General features: G+C 45.1%; 1 protein-coding gene across 1 annotated transcript in view; it reads left to right on the top strand.

The window, feature by feature from the left end:
• Positions 1–17,082, top strand: part of nav3 (neuron navigator 3) — a 56,759-nt gene extending 39,677 nt beyond the window's left edge. Inside the window, 13 exon segments of the mRNA XM_048267420.1 lie at positions 1,680–1,849; positions 3,512–3,665; positions 6,053–6,239; positions 7,662–7,759; positions 7,864–7,959; positions 8,250–8,418; positions 8,743–8,978; positions 9,326–9,480; positions 9,886–9,957; positions 10,487–10,683; positions 11,302–11,420; positions 12,192–12,395; positions 13,769–17,082. Coding sequence (XP_048123377.1) covers positions 1,680–1,849; positions 3,512–3,665; positions 6,053–6,239; positions 7,662–7,759; positions 7,864–7,959; positions 8,250–8,418; positions 8,743–8,978; positions 9,326–9,480; positions 9,886–9,957; positions 10,487–10,683; positions 11,302–11,420; positions 12,192–12,395; positions 13,769–13,888 — 1,977 coding nt within the window. The 3' untranslated portion in view covers positions 13,889–17,082.
• The last annotated feature ends 308 nt before the right edge of the window (positions 17,083–17,390 follow it).

Raw genomic sequence — 17,390 nt, 5'->3', positions numbered from 1 at the left:
TTAATGTGTGTCATGACCATGGAAATGGAAAATAAGAACATTAGATAGGATGAAAAATACACCAGTATGAACTTTTTACCTCAGGTTTTCAACTGTTCAGCCATCCTTATGTAATAGAAGAGTATTAAAGTAGAGTATGGCTCCTATCTTATGCCTATGGATGGAGAGACGTGTTAACAACCCAGCTTCCTACCCTCTCTGAATCTAGAGTTTAATGAGAGCAAAGTTTAACCTGCCCCCATTAATACAAATGAGATCTTTATTTATGCAGCACTAAATTATTCAGCTGTGTAATGCCTGCCTGCTCTCTCCCGCTGCGCGAGGCACCTCAGACCTGTCGCTCAAAGGTTAGCCGAGTGCACAGACCCCCCGCCGTGAGCACAGCCAGTTCACCGCGAATGAGAAGCTGTGTGCTAACACGTACGCACAAAACTACACACAGTAACACCCAAACACACACACACACACACACACACACACACACACACTCACTCACACACACCCGTGCACACACACACACACACACAACACACACACACACACACACACACACACACACACACACACACACACACACACACACACACACACACACACACACACACACAACCACAGAACTGGACCAACAAGGCAGACTCTGTAGGGGGCACAGATTTCTGGTCTGTGTAAAAAGCCTGAGAGAGCACACAAAACACATGTTCAGTTTGTAAAATTGGAATCTTAATATCCAGTCATCCTTGTGTGCTGACTGTATAAACTGGCATTTTAACGACTGTGTTTGACTTGGTGTGTAAAATGAAGAGAAGGTGTGGTAGAGTGGCAGGTGGGCTGGTAGGTGTGTTCGGCGGGTGAATCAGGCATGCGGTCACCGTGCCTTAATGAGTGTTGAAGCGTGCTGTGCTACCTGGACGAGGCTTGTTCGTAACGGTCAGATGTGTTTTGTCTTCAGGTGGCTGATTCCATCCCTGCCCAGGTCAGTGTTTCCAATACACGCCACCAGCGCTCCTCTCTCTGGATGCCCCCCCCTCTCCCCTTTCCCTTTTCAAACTTCTTCTCCTCTCATTCCACCTCTACAGATCACCCCTCCTTCCCTCTCTTCTTCCTCCCTCTCTCTTTCTCCTCTTCTCTCAAGCATCCGTTTTCCCCCAGAGGCATCTGCATGGCAACAGTCTTTTTCTCTTTCTCTTCTCTTCCTGTCTCTTCCTGTGATTGGCAGCTCATGTCCACTGTGTTTTCCCTGAGAAGAAAAACAAACAAACAAACAAACAGACAGACAGACAGACAGAAGCACAGGTCAAGAATCAAAAACAAAAACACATACAACCTTACTGGAGGCCCAAACTCTCACAGCTTCCTTATTTATCATCTGCTATGTCTACACTTAAAAAACACAGTCCTTGGCAAAGGACCGACAATAATCAATCTGTGAACTCCTTCAAGCTCCTTTCTTTCCTACATGGAATGGCCCCTGTTTGGATCAGCTACTTCACCCTTACCCTCCTTTTCTCTCTCAATTGATTCTTTCCCCTCGTACTGACCTGAGGTCGATGTTTGGACCTGCCCCTGGTAGACAGTAACCCAGAGGAGAAATGTCAGTTAAAAGAAAGGGGGATAGCCTTTCAGAAAAGGGTGAGTTTGATGTGTGGATTGTGTTGTTTTTTTGTTTAATGTGCCTGCAGTTGCGGAGCTCCTTCAAGCAGGCGTTCAGCAAGAAGAAGACCAGCAAGATGCAGTCGCAAGACGACATCGAGGAGATGACGGACTCCTCCCTGCCATCTTCTCCCAAGCTTCAGCACGCCAACAGACAGGGCAGCATACAGGCGCTCCGGGCATCCCCGTCCACCACAGAGTGAGTGCCTGATCACCACACACACACACACACACACACACACACACAAACACACACACACACACACACACACACAAACACACACACACACACAAACACACACAGAGTCATCCATAGAATACACAAACACACACACACACACACACAGTCATCCATAGAATACACAAACACTCACACACACACACACACACACACACACACACACACACACACTCCCACTGCAAGACAAAGGTGAATTCTGTATGCAATTAATACATTCTTAATTCTTATATGTTAACATACACATGTCTGCATACTGTGATGTCCAAAGCACTTTGGAGAACATTGTTTTCTTTTTTTAGTGAAGACCTTTCTTCTTAATTAGACAAGCCTTCCTTTCTGCTTCTTTTAACTGAATTTGTCTCTTGTTGCTTTTTATTTGTTTTCCTTCTTCTATAACATGCCTTTGATCATTTCATCCTTATCCCATGTCTGTGTGTCTGTCTGTCTGTAGCAAGTGTTTTTGTGATAGCAAGTCCTCCCCACTTTGGATTCCAAAGAAAAGGCAAAACGGCCATGTGGTCTACAAGCATCGGTCTCGGTAACCATGGGGTAGCATGCTGGGAGAGAGTTTGCGCTTGCGGTTGGCGTGTTTTTATCTGCATCTCCTAATACCATCAAAACACAAACAAAAATACAACATCAGACAAGCTCAAATGTCATTAAAAACAGCAGGGAACAGCTTGTAACAGCTGACACAAAGAAAGCAAACTCAATGTATTCCTTTTTGGTGCACTGGTTCAACAACAAGCCAAAGTTAGCCTCGGTTAGTGATGCTAGGGTTGCAAGTTCAATTTAGAGAACATTTTTCTTAAAAAACACAGATGATCCCTGTCTCAACGCCACTTTAAAGCCAGTGTGGATGAAAACATCTCCTAAATGACTAAGTGGACATTATTGTGTGGCTTAATTAACTCAAGTCTCCTTTCAGAGAGCGGTCATAGCCTTAGCTTAAAGCATTCCCGCTTAGCTCATCTGTGGAACGTGTGGGTTTTACCCCTCCTAACACAGTCAAGGGCAAGGCAAAAAGTGCAGAGTGCTCTCTCTCTCCCCTTCAGCTGCGGGGGAAAAAAAGAGAGATCCTTTCTGTTAGCCGGCAGTGACAGGCGTGGTGGGTTTTAACATCCGTGGTGTGTGGGTCAGCAAGAGCTTTGGGCTCGTCTCGACGTGTCTCAGAAGAAAAAGAGGCCCTGACAGGGTCTCACAGCAGTGCCCCACAGCTGCCTGTGTAGAGGAGATGATGCCGTGTGCTCAGGGTCTGAAAGTCAATTCTCGGGCGTCTCTAGGCTAGAGTGTGGGGTTGTGCTATTGCCTGGAAATTAAGACATTGTGGGCAATTTTACGCAAGTCACAGTGGATTTTATTGGTTTGCAGTTTTGTGTGTGTGTGTGTGTCTGTGTGTCTGTGTCTCTGGCTCGTTAGTCAGGAAATGAGAAATGCTGTGCCCTCTCCTTTAAGTATCTTTACTCCCCTTCCTCCAACGTCTTCTCTCCGGTGTGTGTGCACAAGCGGTGTCTCTCCCGTTGCATTGTGGGTAACTCTCCGCACCTGTGTGACCTCCCCCGCGTGACCTCTCCGTATCCCCCCTTCTCCCCCTCTCTCTGTGGCGTGTGCCCTGGGCAGGCTGTGCGAGTGCACAGAGGCGGAGGCCGAGATCATCCTGCAGCTGAAGAACGAGCTGAGGGAGAAGGAGCTCAAGCTGACCGACATCCGCCTGGAGGCCCTCAGCTCCGCACACCACCTGGACCAGATCCGGGAGGCCATGAACCGCATGCAGGTGAGCAGGCACACACACACACAACGCCTGTACACACACACACACACACACACACACACACACACATGCAGGCACACACACACACACACTCTTGTATGAGCATACATGTACACACACACACACACACACACCTGCAGACACACACACATGCAGGCACACACACACACTCGTATGAACATACCGTACACACACACATAAGCAGGCACACAAACACTTGTATGTAAGGTGCACGCACATACACACACGTGCAGACATGCAGGTGCATGCACGCACACACAAATACATACACATATATACAGAGAGAGAGAGAGAGAACCACAGTGTATGACCAGATTCACATATCCGTTATATAAGCTGTGTACTGTATGCACACATGAGAAATCATATTCATGCAGACTCATACACATCATTTCATACTATGAGAATGAAACCAGACAACTCAATAAAGCTGACGTGATAGCCACGGTATTTTCACTAAAACCCTTCAGAGATGATGTGAATACAGTTTGTGGGTTTAATAAAGAAGGACTCCGCAGACTGCAGGGAATGGTATCTGGGCTTTAATCAGATGTCCTGTCTCATCTAGGTCCCAAGACTCATAAAGCAGATAGAAGTCTAATAACATACTGTTATTCCCATAGTCACACGCTATTCCTGAGTTTAATAAGTTTCATCAAAACACTGGAGAATCAAAACACCACAGAAAATAAAATAAAACTATGACTTCTAACATATGGCATGAAAGCTATGCATTAGTAAGATTTCCTATAGGGTATAGGGTTGTTTCTATCTCTCAAACCTCTTTGAAAATGACTGAGCAAGGAAATACATCTACTATTAATTCCATGTATTATTCTGTTAATCAATCAGTGATTTTGCAATGGGAGCTTTAAGTGGGAGTTAATGAGAGTGCTGTCTGTGGTCAGAGAGTGTTGAGATTGCAGTGGAGCTGGAGTCCAATCTCCAGCGAGCAGACCATTAAAGGCCAAAGCCTGCCAGTGTTGCTGGACTCCCCCCAGAGGGCTGGTGTGTGGGGCCAACATGTCCAATCTGGTACTGCAGCTTAGGTGGGCCACCCTCCGGGCAGCCAACCGTAACGCTGTCAGCCTATGGAGTGGGGGTGGAGCAGATTTGCAGTGTGCTGTCAAGGTGACCGAAGGGTCAGGTGGTTGTTGCTAGCGGTGATCTCAAACTCCCAGTGGAGCCACACAAGCGACACAAACACCTCTGACTGCCCCGTGGGCAGAGAGCTTGTCCTGAGATGCCTCCTCTCACACGAAAGGTTGTCAGCTGAACTGTCAAACCAGCAGTAACAGAACATGGAAAAATTGAGAGCAAGGGAGCGAGAGAGAGAGAGAGAGAGAGAGAGAGAGTGGAGGGGAGCCACAGAAAGGAAGACATGGGAAAGGGAAAGAAATGAAAATAAAGAGGAACACAGATGAAGTGAAAGAATACAGTGAGAAAGTGAGAAAGAGATGGAGGGTGAAAAGGTGAACGAGAAGTTGTCTGAATGCAGCATTCGCTTTGTTGTCACAGCGACAAAATCTCATTTAAGTCAGCTAAGCATTGACCGCCTGTGACAAGCACTAAGTAGTCTGATAGAACAACAACTTGTGAATGGACTGATCCCCAACTCTCAGATCTCTCTTGTGTAATATGACTTGACTATGGATATGGCCGCTTTTTCATCTTCTCCGTGTGCAGAGATTACCGATGAAGATTAAAAGCAAGCCGACACTCGCAACACTCACACGCGTGCAGGAGTAACACTGCTCCTTCAGACAACAATGCACAAGCGAAAGAAAGAACTTTTGGCAGAGTGAAAATTAACTTTCTTTCTCAGCCCAAATCTGCTTACCTCCCCGTGGAATGAGGGGTTTTTTTTCTGTTTGAGTTTCTTTAACTCTTTTTTTCCTGTAATCTGATTACAGCCACTGAGGTTTGCATGTGAAGATCAGGCAGGCAGAGGGAGATGCATGTGTTTGTCAGATTGCAACAAATCAGCTTTTGTTATGAATGTTTCATTTGCCATACCAAATGTAGATCAAAGTGCAAACCCAAAACTTGTAACAGCATAGCTGTGTTCAATTCTACTGTACACAAAAGGCAAGCTAGTTACATGACAGTCAACAAATATCTTTTGGACAGCCAGTGCCACATCAAGAGCATCTGAAATAATACTGTGTCAGCTGTAATGACCATGGTTATTCCGCAAGCTTTTTCTTGCGGAATACTTTTCTCTCTGCACTTTCTTTGCCATTAGCTGAGTCTTGTCCCCTGTAGATTCACATGATCTGTCCACACTTGTTAAGCTTAGAGACATGCATCACCGACAATGTTCTTCTCTCCCCTCCACTCCCCCCACCCTCTCCCCTCCCATCTCCCAGAACGAAATTGAGCTTCTCAAGGCAGAGAATGACCGCCTGAAGTCCAGCGGGAACTCCACCCCGCAGGCTACCCCAGCCAAGACGGCCCGGCCCCCCTCCGAGACATCCAGCACTTCATCCTCATCCTCGCGCCAGTCCCTGGGCCTCTCCCTCAACAACCTCAACATCACAGACACCATCATGTCTGGTGAGTGGTAGGGCCACAAGTCTGCCGTCGTCGGCAGGATCTCACAAAGATATCATGACTGGCTCCTCAGAGAGTGATCACAGGATCTAGACAAGAGGTCCTTGGTGGAAGAAAGGGGACATCCGAGGGATTTAAAGTCTTTTTAATTACACTACAAATTTTAATTGATTCAAGAATTAACTTAATTGGCCCAAACTGCCTCAAGAAATCTGCAGCATTCATTACCCTGTGGTTGCATCATACTTTCAGGCCTATATTAAGTAATGGTTCTGTCATGAAAAGTGGGTAAAAGAATATGTCACCGTTTGCCATTATTGCCAGGTGCTCATTTTGTAACATGCTTGTCGACAAAAGTTCAGGCATTCTCATACAATCCTCTACCGGACAATCGGAAAGTACCAAAAGTTACGGTCCACTCTCTCCAGAGCTTGCCCATTTTCCTCCTCCAGCATTAGTATTGATTACTATTCCAATTATTCCAAAGTTTCTGTCGCTTAAAAGGCCGTTTGACCGCGGTGCACAGCTGGGGCAGAATGGAGGCAGTGAAGAGTGAAATGGGGATTTTGTGGGCAGCCGGCCGTGCAACACAACGGCCATTGACGAAAAAAAGCCTCTCAACCGCACGTGGCTCTCTTAACGGTCCTCTCGCTCTGCCTCTCCCTGCCCGTTAATTAAAGAGGAGAGCAGGGCCATTTCTCTCTCTCTCTCCTTTCTCTCCTCCTCTCTCTCTCTCTCTCTCTCTCTCTCTCTCTCCCTCCTCCTCTCTCTCGGCGGGCACCAGAGCTGGGGCTTAATTGATGGAGGGAAGCGGCACGCAGCAGTGCGTGGGAAGACGAGTGGCAGAGGGACGTTATCGCCCCGCCGCAGAGGCCACGCGCCAACAAGCCACCCCGAATACAAAGCACCTTACTCACTTGTCCTCTCACACACTCATTTCATTCTTTCTCTTCTCTCTCTGAGTCTCTGGTTCCCCCACTTTTCAACCCCTCCCCCCAAACTCACTCTTGATCTTTTTTTTCTGCTTCTTTTCTTCTTACTTTATCCCTCTCTTCTCTTCACTCTCCTTCATCCTTCACTCTTTTGCAGTCAGCTCAGTGTAAAAAGCAGCATCAAAGCGGCAAGCTTTCCTGAGTTATGTGAACAATTCAAAGTGCGTTTTGGAGCCTCAAAGCACTGCCTTGCACCGACAGATAAACAATAAGTCTTAACTTGCACGCCGCTCATATCAAATTGAGTCATGTCATTTTGCTCACGAAACCGTTTGCCCTTGTACATTAGTTCTGAAGACGCGTATAATGGAGAGTTGAGGACTTGACGTACTCAGGGACTGTATGACTTATTAGCCATCAGGCTGCCTTTGAAGTTTCCCCTTTGTGAGCAAAAAAATTTGTGTGTGTGTGGGGTTGTTGTTTTTTTCTGCAGATATTCTGTTGGATGACGGCTATGAAGGGAACCTTCGCAAAGAGGGCCGAAGTGTCAGAATAGTGGTGACAATCCACAGTGGCTCCAACAAGACGAAGGTGATCTTGAAATACCGATTTGATATTCAAGTTTCAGTGCCAATGGTCATTAAGTCCTGCAGGATGAACTATACGTAACTATTTTCTATGCTTTACATTGGTAGGGCTCTCAGAGTCAGGAGTACCTCATTGGTTCCATCGGCGTGAGCGGGAAGACTAAATGGGATGTGCTCGATGGTGTGATACGACGCCTGTTCAAGGTCAGTCACTCTTCACAGTAAGAATGTTAAATACTGAATAGAATGGCAGCCAAACAATTGTGGAAGTAAAGCATAAACTGTCTAGAAAAGCATAACTTGTAGTATTTACAAATGTCTTTACAGTATGTATGTTTCAGTCTGGGCCCTTGAGCACCATGTAAATTAAATTGAATATCTTTAACATGCTGAAGCTCACAGAGCATTGATGATAAACAATTCACTGATATTACTTAAGGAATGAATGCAGTGTCAGTTTTGACAAGGTGGCTGTCTCCTGCTTGCGTTCCCAGGAGTATGTGTTCCGCGTGGACCCCGCGACCAGCCTGGGACTGACCTCAGAGAGCATCATGTGCTACCGGATGGGGGACGTGGTGCGAGGCCAGGCCTCAGAGGTGCCCGAGCTGCTCCCCTGCGGATACCTGGTGGGCGACAACAACGTCATCACCGTCAACCTCAAAGGTGAGGCGGCCCCATCGGGGAGCGCTAGTCATCCTTTGCTGACCGACAGCCATGTTTGGGTTTTTATTTACTTTGTTTGTGGCTCAGTTTACGTGAGCTTTTGTTGTTTTTGTTGCTTTGCTTTTTATCTTTGTTGTGATGATATAATTTATGTAATCTTTTGAAACTGTAGATGTGAAACAAAAAATATTTTCACTCAGATCATAAAATCTTCCAGGCAGTCCGTCCTGCTCCCATCTCCTCTTGAAGCTTCTTCTTCTTCTCATTTCATGCTCACGTGTCTCTTTTCCTCTCCTCTCCTCTTTCATTGTCTGCCCCCTGCAGGCATGAAGGAGAACAGCATCGATGGGTTGGTGTTTGACACGCTCATCCCCAAGCCTATCATCCAGCGCTACCTGAACCTGCTGATGGAGCACCGGCGCATCATCCTGTCCGGCCCCAGCGGCACCGGCAAGTCCTTCCTGGCCAGCAAGTTGGCTGAGTTCATCGTCACGCAGTCAGGCATGGAGGTGTCTGAGACCACCGTGGCCAGTTTCAACGTGGACCAGAAGTCCAGCAAGGTACAGAGAAAGTTGAGATGAAAGGTTTTTTTATATGGTGTTTTCTAAGGGTTCAGTGCTGGGTGTTAATTGGGTTTGTAAGTGTATTATTTAATCATTACAGTTTTGCTGGGGTTTCTTTTCTTTGTCTATGTAGCGCTTTGATCTATGACTGCTACAGTATGTCACAGCATTGGATACCGCAGTCAGAATTCTCAATTGCACAATGGTTTCATGTCTTGTTGTTTATAAGTGTGTGTGTTTATGTGTGTGTGTGTGTGTGTGTGTGTGTGTGTGTGTGTGTGTATATGTGTGTGTGTGTGTGTGTGTGTGTCTCTGTGCGTGCGTGTGCGTGCTCATGTTCGCAGGACTTGAGGCAGTACCTGTGCACGCTGGCAGAGCAGTGCAACTTGGAGGAGACGGACATGGAACTGCCCACCGTGGTCATCCTGGACAACCTGCACCACATCGGCTCCCTCAGCGACATCTTCAACGGCTTCCTCAACTGCAAGTACCACACATGGTGAGAGGCCCTCCTGCTATGCTCCGCTGGGGATGCTGGCATGAGCTGTGCACTCTGCCGGTGCATATAATGATGATAATGATGATGATGGCGGTGATGTTGTGTTTGATGATATGTGTTAAAAACTTCATTATACGGAACCATAAACAAGTGATAAGTTAATGCATTTTGTATGTTAAGTATAGCAAAGAGAAACCATTTAGTGTGTCTGGGTGTGATTGCACTCAGAGGGTAATGTACTGTTTAATTTTGTTTACAATGTTACATGTGACATGTCTAATTCTCTTTCTCTCTCTCTGTCTCTCCCCTCCCTCTCTCACTCCATCCCTCTCTCTCTCCCTCTACCCCTCTCTCTCCTCCTCCTCCCTCCCTCCCTCCCTCTCTCTTTTTATGTGTTTGTTATAGCCCCTATGTTATTGGAACCATGAATCAGGGTGTGTCTTCGTCTCCCAATCTGGAACTTCATCACAACTTTAGGTACAGGATTTCATTTAATAGTTTGTGATAGTAATATGGGTTGTCTCAGTAACATAACTAAAACCAGCTGTAGATAAACATAATTTAAAAAGCTGAAATAGAGACTGTAGTGCACATGTAGTATTTGCTATGACAGTGTTCTACCACAAGGGGGAGCTCGTTGATGGTAGTACACACAACTTGATTTGGGAGAAAAAGAAAATACCCTCGGACAAGTAAATGACAGGAGTTACTAAGAAACTGAATGCATTTGCTTAATTTTAACAGTTAAGTTTAACAGTTTAACTGTTAAAATATCTCACAATAGCAAATAAAAGTATAGCTAATTTGTCATTCAGAGCAGGTGTCCAACTTTCCCACTGGGTCAACAGAAAATAATCCAAAGACCTAGGATGGTTTTGAAAGGAATATATAATGAGTGTAGCCATGAGTGTAACTACCTGCACCAGGAAAGCTACCTATGAATACATTTGTCTAGTTTGTACTCAAATTGGCATGCCCACATGAACGGTGTGCCCATGGTGTGCAGGTGGGTGCTGTGTGCCAACCACACTGAGCCGGTGAAAGGCTTTCTGGGCCGCTTCCTGAGGAGGAAGCTCATCGAGACTGAGATCGGCAAGAACATGCGCAGCAATGACCTCATCAAGATCATCGACTGGATTCCCAAGACCTGGCATCACCTAAACAGCTTCCTTGAAGCACACAGCTCCTCTGATGTCACCATCGGTGAGATTATACACCCACACACATACACACACACACACAAACACACATACTCAGGTTATATATATCCATGGTGTTCTTGCAATCCATCTGTTGTATAATATATATTATAAATAATGTATCATCCTGCTCAGTCCATTTTCTGTTATTTCATCTGGTTTGTCAAAAAACTCAAAACGGACTAGCATTATACAAGTAAATATACTCTTTTGATCCCGTGAGGGAAATTTGGCCTCTGCATTTATCCCAATCCGTGAATTAGTGAAACACACTCAGCACACAGTGAGGTGCACACACTAATCCCGGCGCAGTGAGCTGCCTACAACAGCGGCGCTCAGGGAGCAGTGAGGGGTTAGGTGCCTTGCTCAAGGGTACTTCAGCCGTGCCTACTGGTCGGGGTTCGAACCGGGAACCCTCCGGTTACAAGTCCGAAGCGCTAACCAGTGGGCCACGGCTGATTGACATCAGTCAATCTCTATTTTCAGATGCATTAAAAACACTCTTTCAAAGGAACCTAAAGTCTAAATCCTACATTCTTCAATTCCATTTTTGACACTATTACAAATACCACCCTTAAACAAATCGCTCTGTGTGTAATGTAATGTGATTTATTTTCATCAGGCCCACGTCTGTTCCTGTCCTGCCCAATGGATGTGGACGGCTCGCGGGTGTGGTTCACTGACCTGTGGAACTACTCCCTGGTGCCCTACCTGCTGGAGGCTGTAAGGGAGGGACTCCAGGTAGGTGATCTAGCAGGTCCCTGGGAGTTAGGCGGGGATTACATTGGCCAGCGGCAAGAGGCAGCGGTAACGCAACGCTCTGACCATAATAAGTTCTATCTTGTTCCTATGGTAACACAAACGGTTTGCCTTAACTAACAATTGAATATGCTCGCGTTGTGCTTTGAAAGCTGAACCAAGTTCAACGCTCAGCTTGTTCAAAGCCAAACGATCGAGAACAATAGGAAACCTGCCACTTGCCGCTGGTCAGTGTGATCCCTGCCTTACAGGACTGGAGCCCAGCATTGCGCAATCAAGTCAGGGTCATTAAAGTGATTATCAAAACAGAGACATGCTGTGTAATGATGGAGAGAGTACTGCATGTATCTTAAAAGTGCCTTTGGCAAATGTAAGTGTACTTACTCATGCGACAGTAATGTGTTTAATTGCTTATTGATTGATTGAGTAATGGTAATGCCCAAAAATACATAAAGCTATGTCAGATATGCAGTATGTCTCCAGTTAGTATCAACTCTTCCTTTGATGTGTTTTATCAGGTAGTCAAATCCGTTTTAAATTCTTCAACATGATTGTGCTGCTTAGCCATTAGTGTTCAAATGCACTTTCCCAGTCAGATGTGTCACACTGTTGTCTTTGAGACTAAGTTTAGCTGCCCTGTCTGCATGTACGCATGCCTATATTGAAATGAACATGAATGAGCATGAATGCTTAACTAGCTTGCTGGTGTATAATGGCTGACCAGAGCGTTATCTTCCGTCCGTCTCACCCCAGCTGTACGGGAAGCGGGCGGCGTGGGAGGACCCGACCAAGTGGGTGAACGACACGTATCCCTGGAGCTCGGCGTCCATGCAGCACGACTGCCAGTCCCTGTTGCAGCTGCGTCCAGAGGACGTGGGCTACGATGGCTACACCTCCTCCAAGGAGGGCACGTCCTCCAAGCAGGTCTCCCAGAGCGACACCGAGGGGGACCCCCTGGTGAGGAATCGGATATGCACCGCACTTTTATTGCATCTCTTGGAATTGTTGAGGACAAAATTCAAGAAGTTGCATCCGTATATATCCGTGTGCCATCGTTGCACTGAGCTATTTGATTTGGATATTATGCAAACCCAGATCAAAGTCAAATCGAATCAATCTTTATTTAAATAGCGCATTTTTGTGCAGTGTTGCAAGACAAGGTGCTTAACAATGCAAAGCCCATAGAGAAATGTAATCATATCAAGACAAACAGGACATGAATCAATTTTCAAATTTATATGCTTAGCACAGAATGATATGGAGTTGTTGTTTTTCACTTTCAGAGGCCTAGTGTTTTTCTATCCGCAAATGCCAGAGTATTTCATCTCAGTGTGGACACCAAATAGGCCACATAATATATTTTCCCTCACAAGAAAATAAACAAATACCCTCAGGCGTAAACAACTATAAACAAGCGTAAACACCACCACCAAGTGAGATTTCTGATCCTGTCCTCCTGCTGGTTTGCAATTAATTTCATCCCCGGATTTTAAAAACAAAGATCCTCTTTCCTTGTTTCATCCAGAAGTGCTGGCTCTGGGCCGATCTGTCCATCTCTAATGGGCTTTAATTGATGGCCTGTCAGCAGGAGGTCTCCCACTGTTGACACAAAGAGCCAAGGAATAGAGGGTTGAAAAACATAAACAAACAACAAACAAACGCTATCCTGGACCTATCCTCATTATTTGGCCGACTTCACTCTACTTCCTGTCGGTCAGCGGGCGAGCGAGATAACCTGTGCGGTAGCAGGAGGTGAAAAGGAATAGCCTTTTTAGTCCGTGGGCTTCTCTCTGCTCTCTCTGTCTCCCAACCACAGGGAGGCTGAGCCACAGTAGACAGCCACGCAAACCACCAACAGCACAGAGGCCATTTCTGAAAAGCTTTCTGTCACCCGACTGATTTGTAAGGGACGTGATTAGATGGGGAATTACAATAGGGAAATCAGCTACAGACGAATCCTGTTTGCAACAAGCTAAATTGAATGGGCAAGTGATAAATACAAAGTGATGAGGCTTCAACTGATATAATTGTGGTCTTGTCCACCCTTAAGTCTATACATTTTTCTAAAAGTGTACTTTTGGCTATTATAGCCGAGTTGAGATGTATATTATGTTAAATGTACTTTTCTCTCTTTTGTACATAAGGTCCTTTGAGCTGTCTGGTAACTCTTGGAGTTGGTTTTATTTCTGGAATATGTTGTTATCCTGTCAGATTCCACTCCTCCAGGAAAACAGTTTGAGCTGAGTGTGTATTAACTGTGTGTATGTGTGTGTGTGTGTGTGTGTGTGTGTGTGTGTGTGTGTGTGTGTGTGTGTGTATCAACATTTCAGATGAACATGCTCATGAGACTGCAGGAGGCCGCCAACTACTCGAGCGCACAGAGCTGTGACAGTGACAGCGCCAGTCACCATGACGACCTCCTGGACTCATCGCTGGAGTCGGCGCTGTAGACTACTGGGAAGCCCACAGGAGATGAGGACGCGTCCAGTCAGAGAGAGAGAGAGACGACCGAGGGAGAGGGAGAGAGAGCGAGAACTGGGCAGCTGCCCCTGGGATGCCTCAGAGCTGAGCTAGACTGACCTGCACTCTGGCCCAAACCACCCTAACCCAACATTTCTGTTAGCTGTCCCCCCACGCCAGGGAAGAAAGCTCTGATTGTATGTGTTGAGCGTGTGTGTGAGACAGTGTGTGTGTGTGTGTGTGTATGAGGAGGGCGTTGTTGTGTCCACCAATGACATGTCGTCAGTTGTTTGTATGGCAGGAGTGTTGATCAGCTAAGTCTAAGGATCACACACAGTTTCTCTTTCTTTTCCTCTGTGGCCTGAGCATGACACACATGCTGACACACACACACACACACACACACACACACACACACACACACACACACACACACACACACAAACACATATACACACACGTCCACGGCTGCTCCAAACCTCTGCAACATCAGCCACTTAGAGGGTGATTGCTTGGACCTGTGCCCCAGTAGTCGCGAGCTAGAGCTGAACAGGTGTTTTTTCCCTCCTGAGCTCCTGTGACTGCCGTGGTGGTCCAGCAGGCTTATACTGTTTCACACTGATGTTTACAGTGGGCCGAGTCTTTCTCCCCCCGCCACCATCTCTGCCGAGATCTTCACACACACTCCAACTCGGATGCATGTTCGCCGCCGCCGACACACACCACCTTCCCGACAAAAAACGTGATTTACGAGGAGCCACGCAACACTGGCGCTGTGCTCAAACGTGTGGTTTACTTGCCGCACGCACAAGCAAGCAGCATCGCCAAAGGAAGCACAAGAGGGACTGTGGTAGAACTACTACTGTGAAACAAGGGTCTTTTGAAACACAAACAACAACAGCAAACAAACAAAAACAACAAACAACAATGAAAAAAAAAACATGCCACTCAATTCACTGCCAACCAATGGCATCGGGTGGGGGAGGGGTCAGAAGTCATGATCTGAGAAGACACTGTAATGGCAATTCATTTTTTTGACCTAGTAATGTGTGTCACAATCTTGCCCCGGTTCAGAATCGGAGGGGATGTCCTCTCCACCTCACCCACCTCCACTTCCTGTTACCTTGCTTTTGACTGTGCAGTGAAATACAGTTGGATATGGAAACCATACGCAAAACGCATAGCATTGGTTCTCAATGTGTATGTTTGGTTAGTCATTTATGCACTTGAATCACGCGTTTCACACTTTTTTGTGGTTCATCGTCCTTGACCTCCTGAACAAGCAGCAATTGTACCAACCGTCTGCTGCTCGAGCGGGTCAAGAAAGAGAAACAAAAAAAACGAGAGAAAGTAAGAAATCCCTACTTTCACCTGAGGGACAGAACGAGAAGGGGACAAAGCTAAAACCGGTGCTTTCTCGCTGCCTTAAATGTGCTCAGCTCGGAATCAAATTTGAAGCGCTCTTCTGACCTTGAGTCTCTCAAATGCCATCCAAAGAGGATCTGATGACACCTTGTATGTAGTTGTCAATGCTTTTTTTAATAAGTATTTTTTATCTTGAGTTCAGGGTGGAGTCACAAATAGTGTCTCTGAGTTTGTGAAAGGCCACGTTCAGTTTTATTTTTCATATCGGAAGGCGAAAAACCTTTCAGTGAATGTGTGCGTATTGAACACACAGGTAGAGTAGACCACTTTGAGAGTTTGCCATGAAGAGATGTGATATTTTTTATTTTGTCACCCAGTTGACCTGGGAAACACTTGAACCAACATGAGCACAATCCAACCTCGTGATTGAGATAGCCTGACAAGCATGTTGTTTTCAGTTTGCTATATATGTAAGTAGGAAATTGACCTTTACTTCTACATGCTATGTAAGCATGTGGATCAAAATAATGAGAAAAAAAAAGCATTTTAATTTAATTTATCCTTTTTTATTTTTCAAAAAAAAAAAAGTTATGTGGGATTATAGTTTTTGCACAGTTTATCGGGGGAGGGTATTTGTAAATAAAAGTCTTGCACAGTTAATCCAAGAAACATCCGCAAGGTTGATGTTCTACTCTGCTTACTGAGAATTATTGTATTTTGCAAACTGAGAAAAAAAAGAAGAATCATTAGAAAAGCAAACCAACACATTGTCAGAAACTGTTGTATGTCTTGTGATGACTGGTTGTTTTGCCTTTACAAAGCTGCAACGTGTACAGAGACAAGTGTTTGTAGTGTCTCCATAAACGTATGGTAAACCTATCGGAGCTCAATAACAGATAAATGACTCACTGTTTTCAGAACTAAAACTAGTTTGCCAAGACACCTAAAGAAAATCTAGTACTCTCATGCATCTTTACAAGTTTACCTTCAAAGTCCCTATGGTACAATCTCAGACATACACAGAACAGTGACATTGTTTCTTTTTTTACCCTTTAAATGACATGTCACGCTGTCACGTGTGTAGCTGGGTTCTGGGTTTTGTTGCCATTTTCTTTGACATTTTTGGAGGGTTCATCTTGAACCTACTGCCGTTAATCACTGAAAGAGGGATTCTCAGCAAACATTGGGTGCTATTGACCATCAAAACCAACCTCAGAGCATTCATTGCCGGTTACACAACCTCAGGACAATCCTTCTCTTGGTGCTCAACGGGTAGGCCGCCAGAGCAAGCAGTTAATGTCCTCAACAACCAGTGGTCTTGTTTGTCCCATAGGCACAATCTCCAAATGTTTTTTGTTATTGGAATTTGGTCATTATTAGCGGAGCTTCACAAGTCTGTCTGCTAAACCGTTATGCCAAATAAAATATCCTCTCAAATGCAAACAAGACTTTTATAATTGTGCTATATAATGTCAAACATCATGTACCTCAGTCTTGACTGCCCAATTGTCCAAAAAAAAAAAAAAAGTTTCACACCTAAACCTGTGATGATTTCCGTGGGTACTAAACATTATATTCTATTGACTTCCTTTTTTATTGCAAGTACATCTCGGTGAGAACATAGCATTTAGTACTATGAAAATATTTTATTTCCTTTGATTTTATTATTTGGTGGAACATTTGTCCTTAAATGTTTTATATTTTGTACATTTGTAAGTAACATATCATGTAAATATAAAGAGACCACAATTTAAATCATCTGGAGGATTTTGTAGTCTTTGTAAAGCCCTAATAAATGGTATTTGGTGTCAACTTAAAAGATTCCTGTTGTATTTTATTTTATTTGCTGATATGAATATTTCCTACACATGCATAACACAATTAAAGTAAATCAGTGGAGTAGTGTTGCTATACTAAATCACGACAGAAGTACACATAAATAGAAGTTTCACTACACTTCAAGGTTCCTTATTTAATGATGCCATGTAGGTCTGTCTGCTTAATCACTATGTGCACTTTGAGAAAGAGTACTTCGGAAAGATATGAAGAGTTCAGATGCAAAAGCCTCTAAATGCAAAAATGAGATAACAATGGTGAATGAATGATCTCCACACATAGTAAGTTAAT

Source organism: Alosa alosa, chromosome 17 (genome assembly GCF_017589495.1).
Source record: "Alosa alosa isolate M-15738 ecotype Scorff River chromosome 17, AALO_Geno_1.1, whole genome shotgun sequence".
NCBI lineage: Eukaryota > Metazoa > Chordata > Actinopteri > Clupeiformes > Clupeidae > Alosa > Alosa alosa.
Note: the sequence above shows the minus strand (reverse complement) of the source record. Positions and strands in the feature narration are given on the sequence as shown.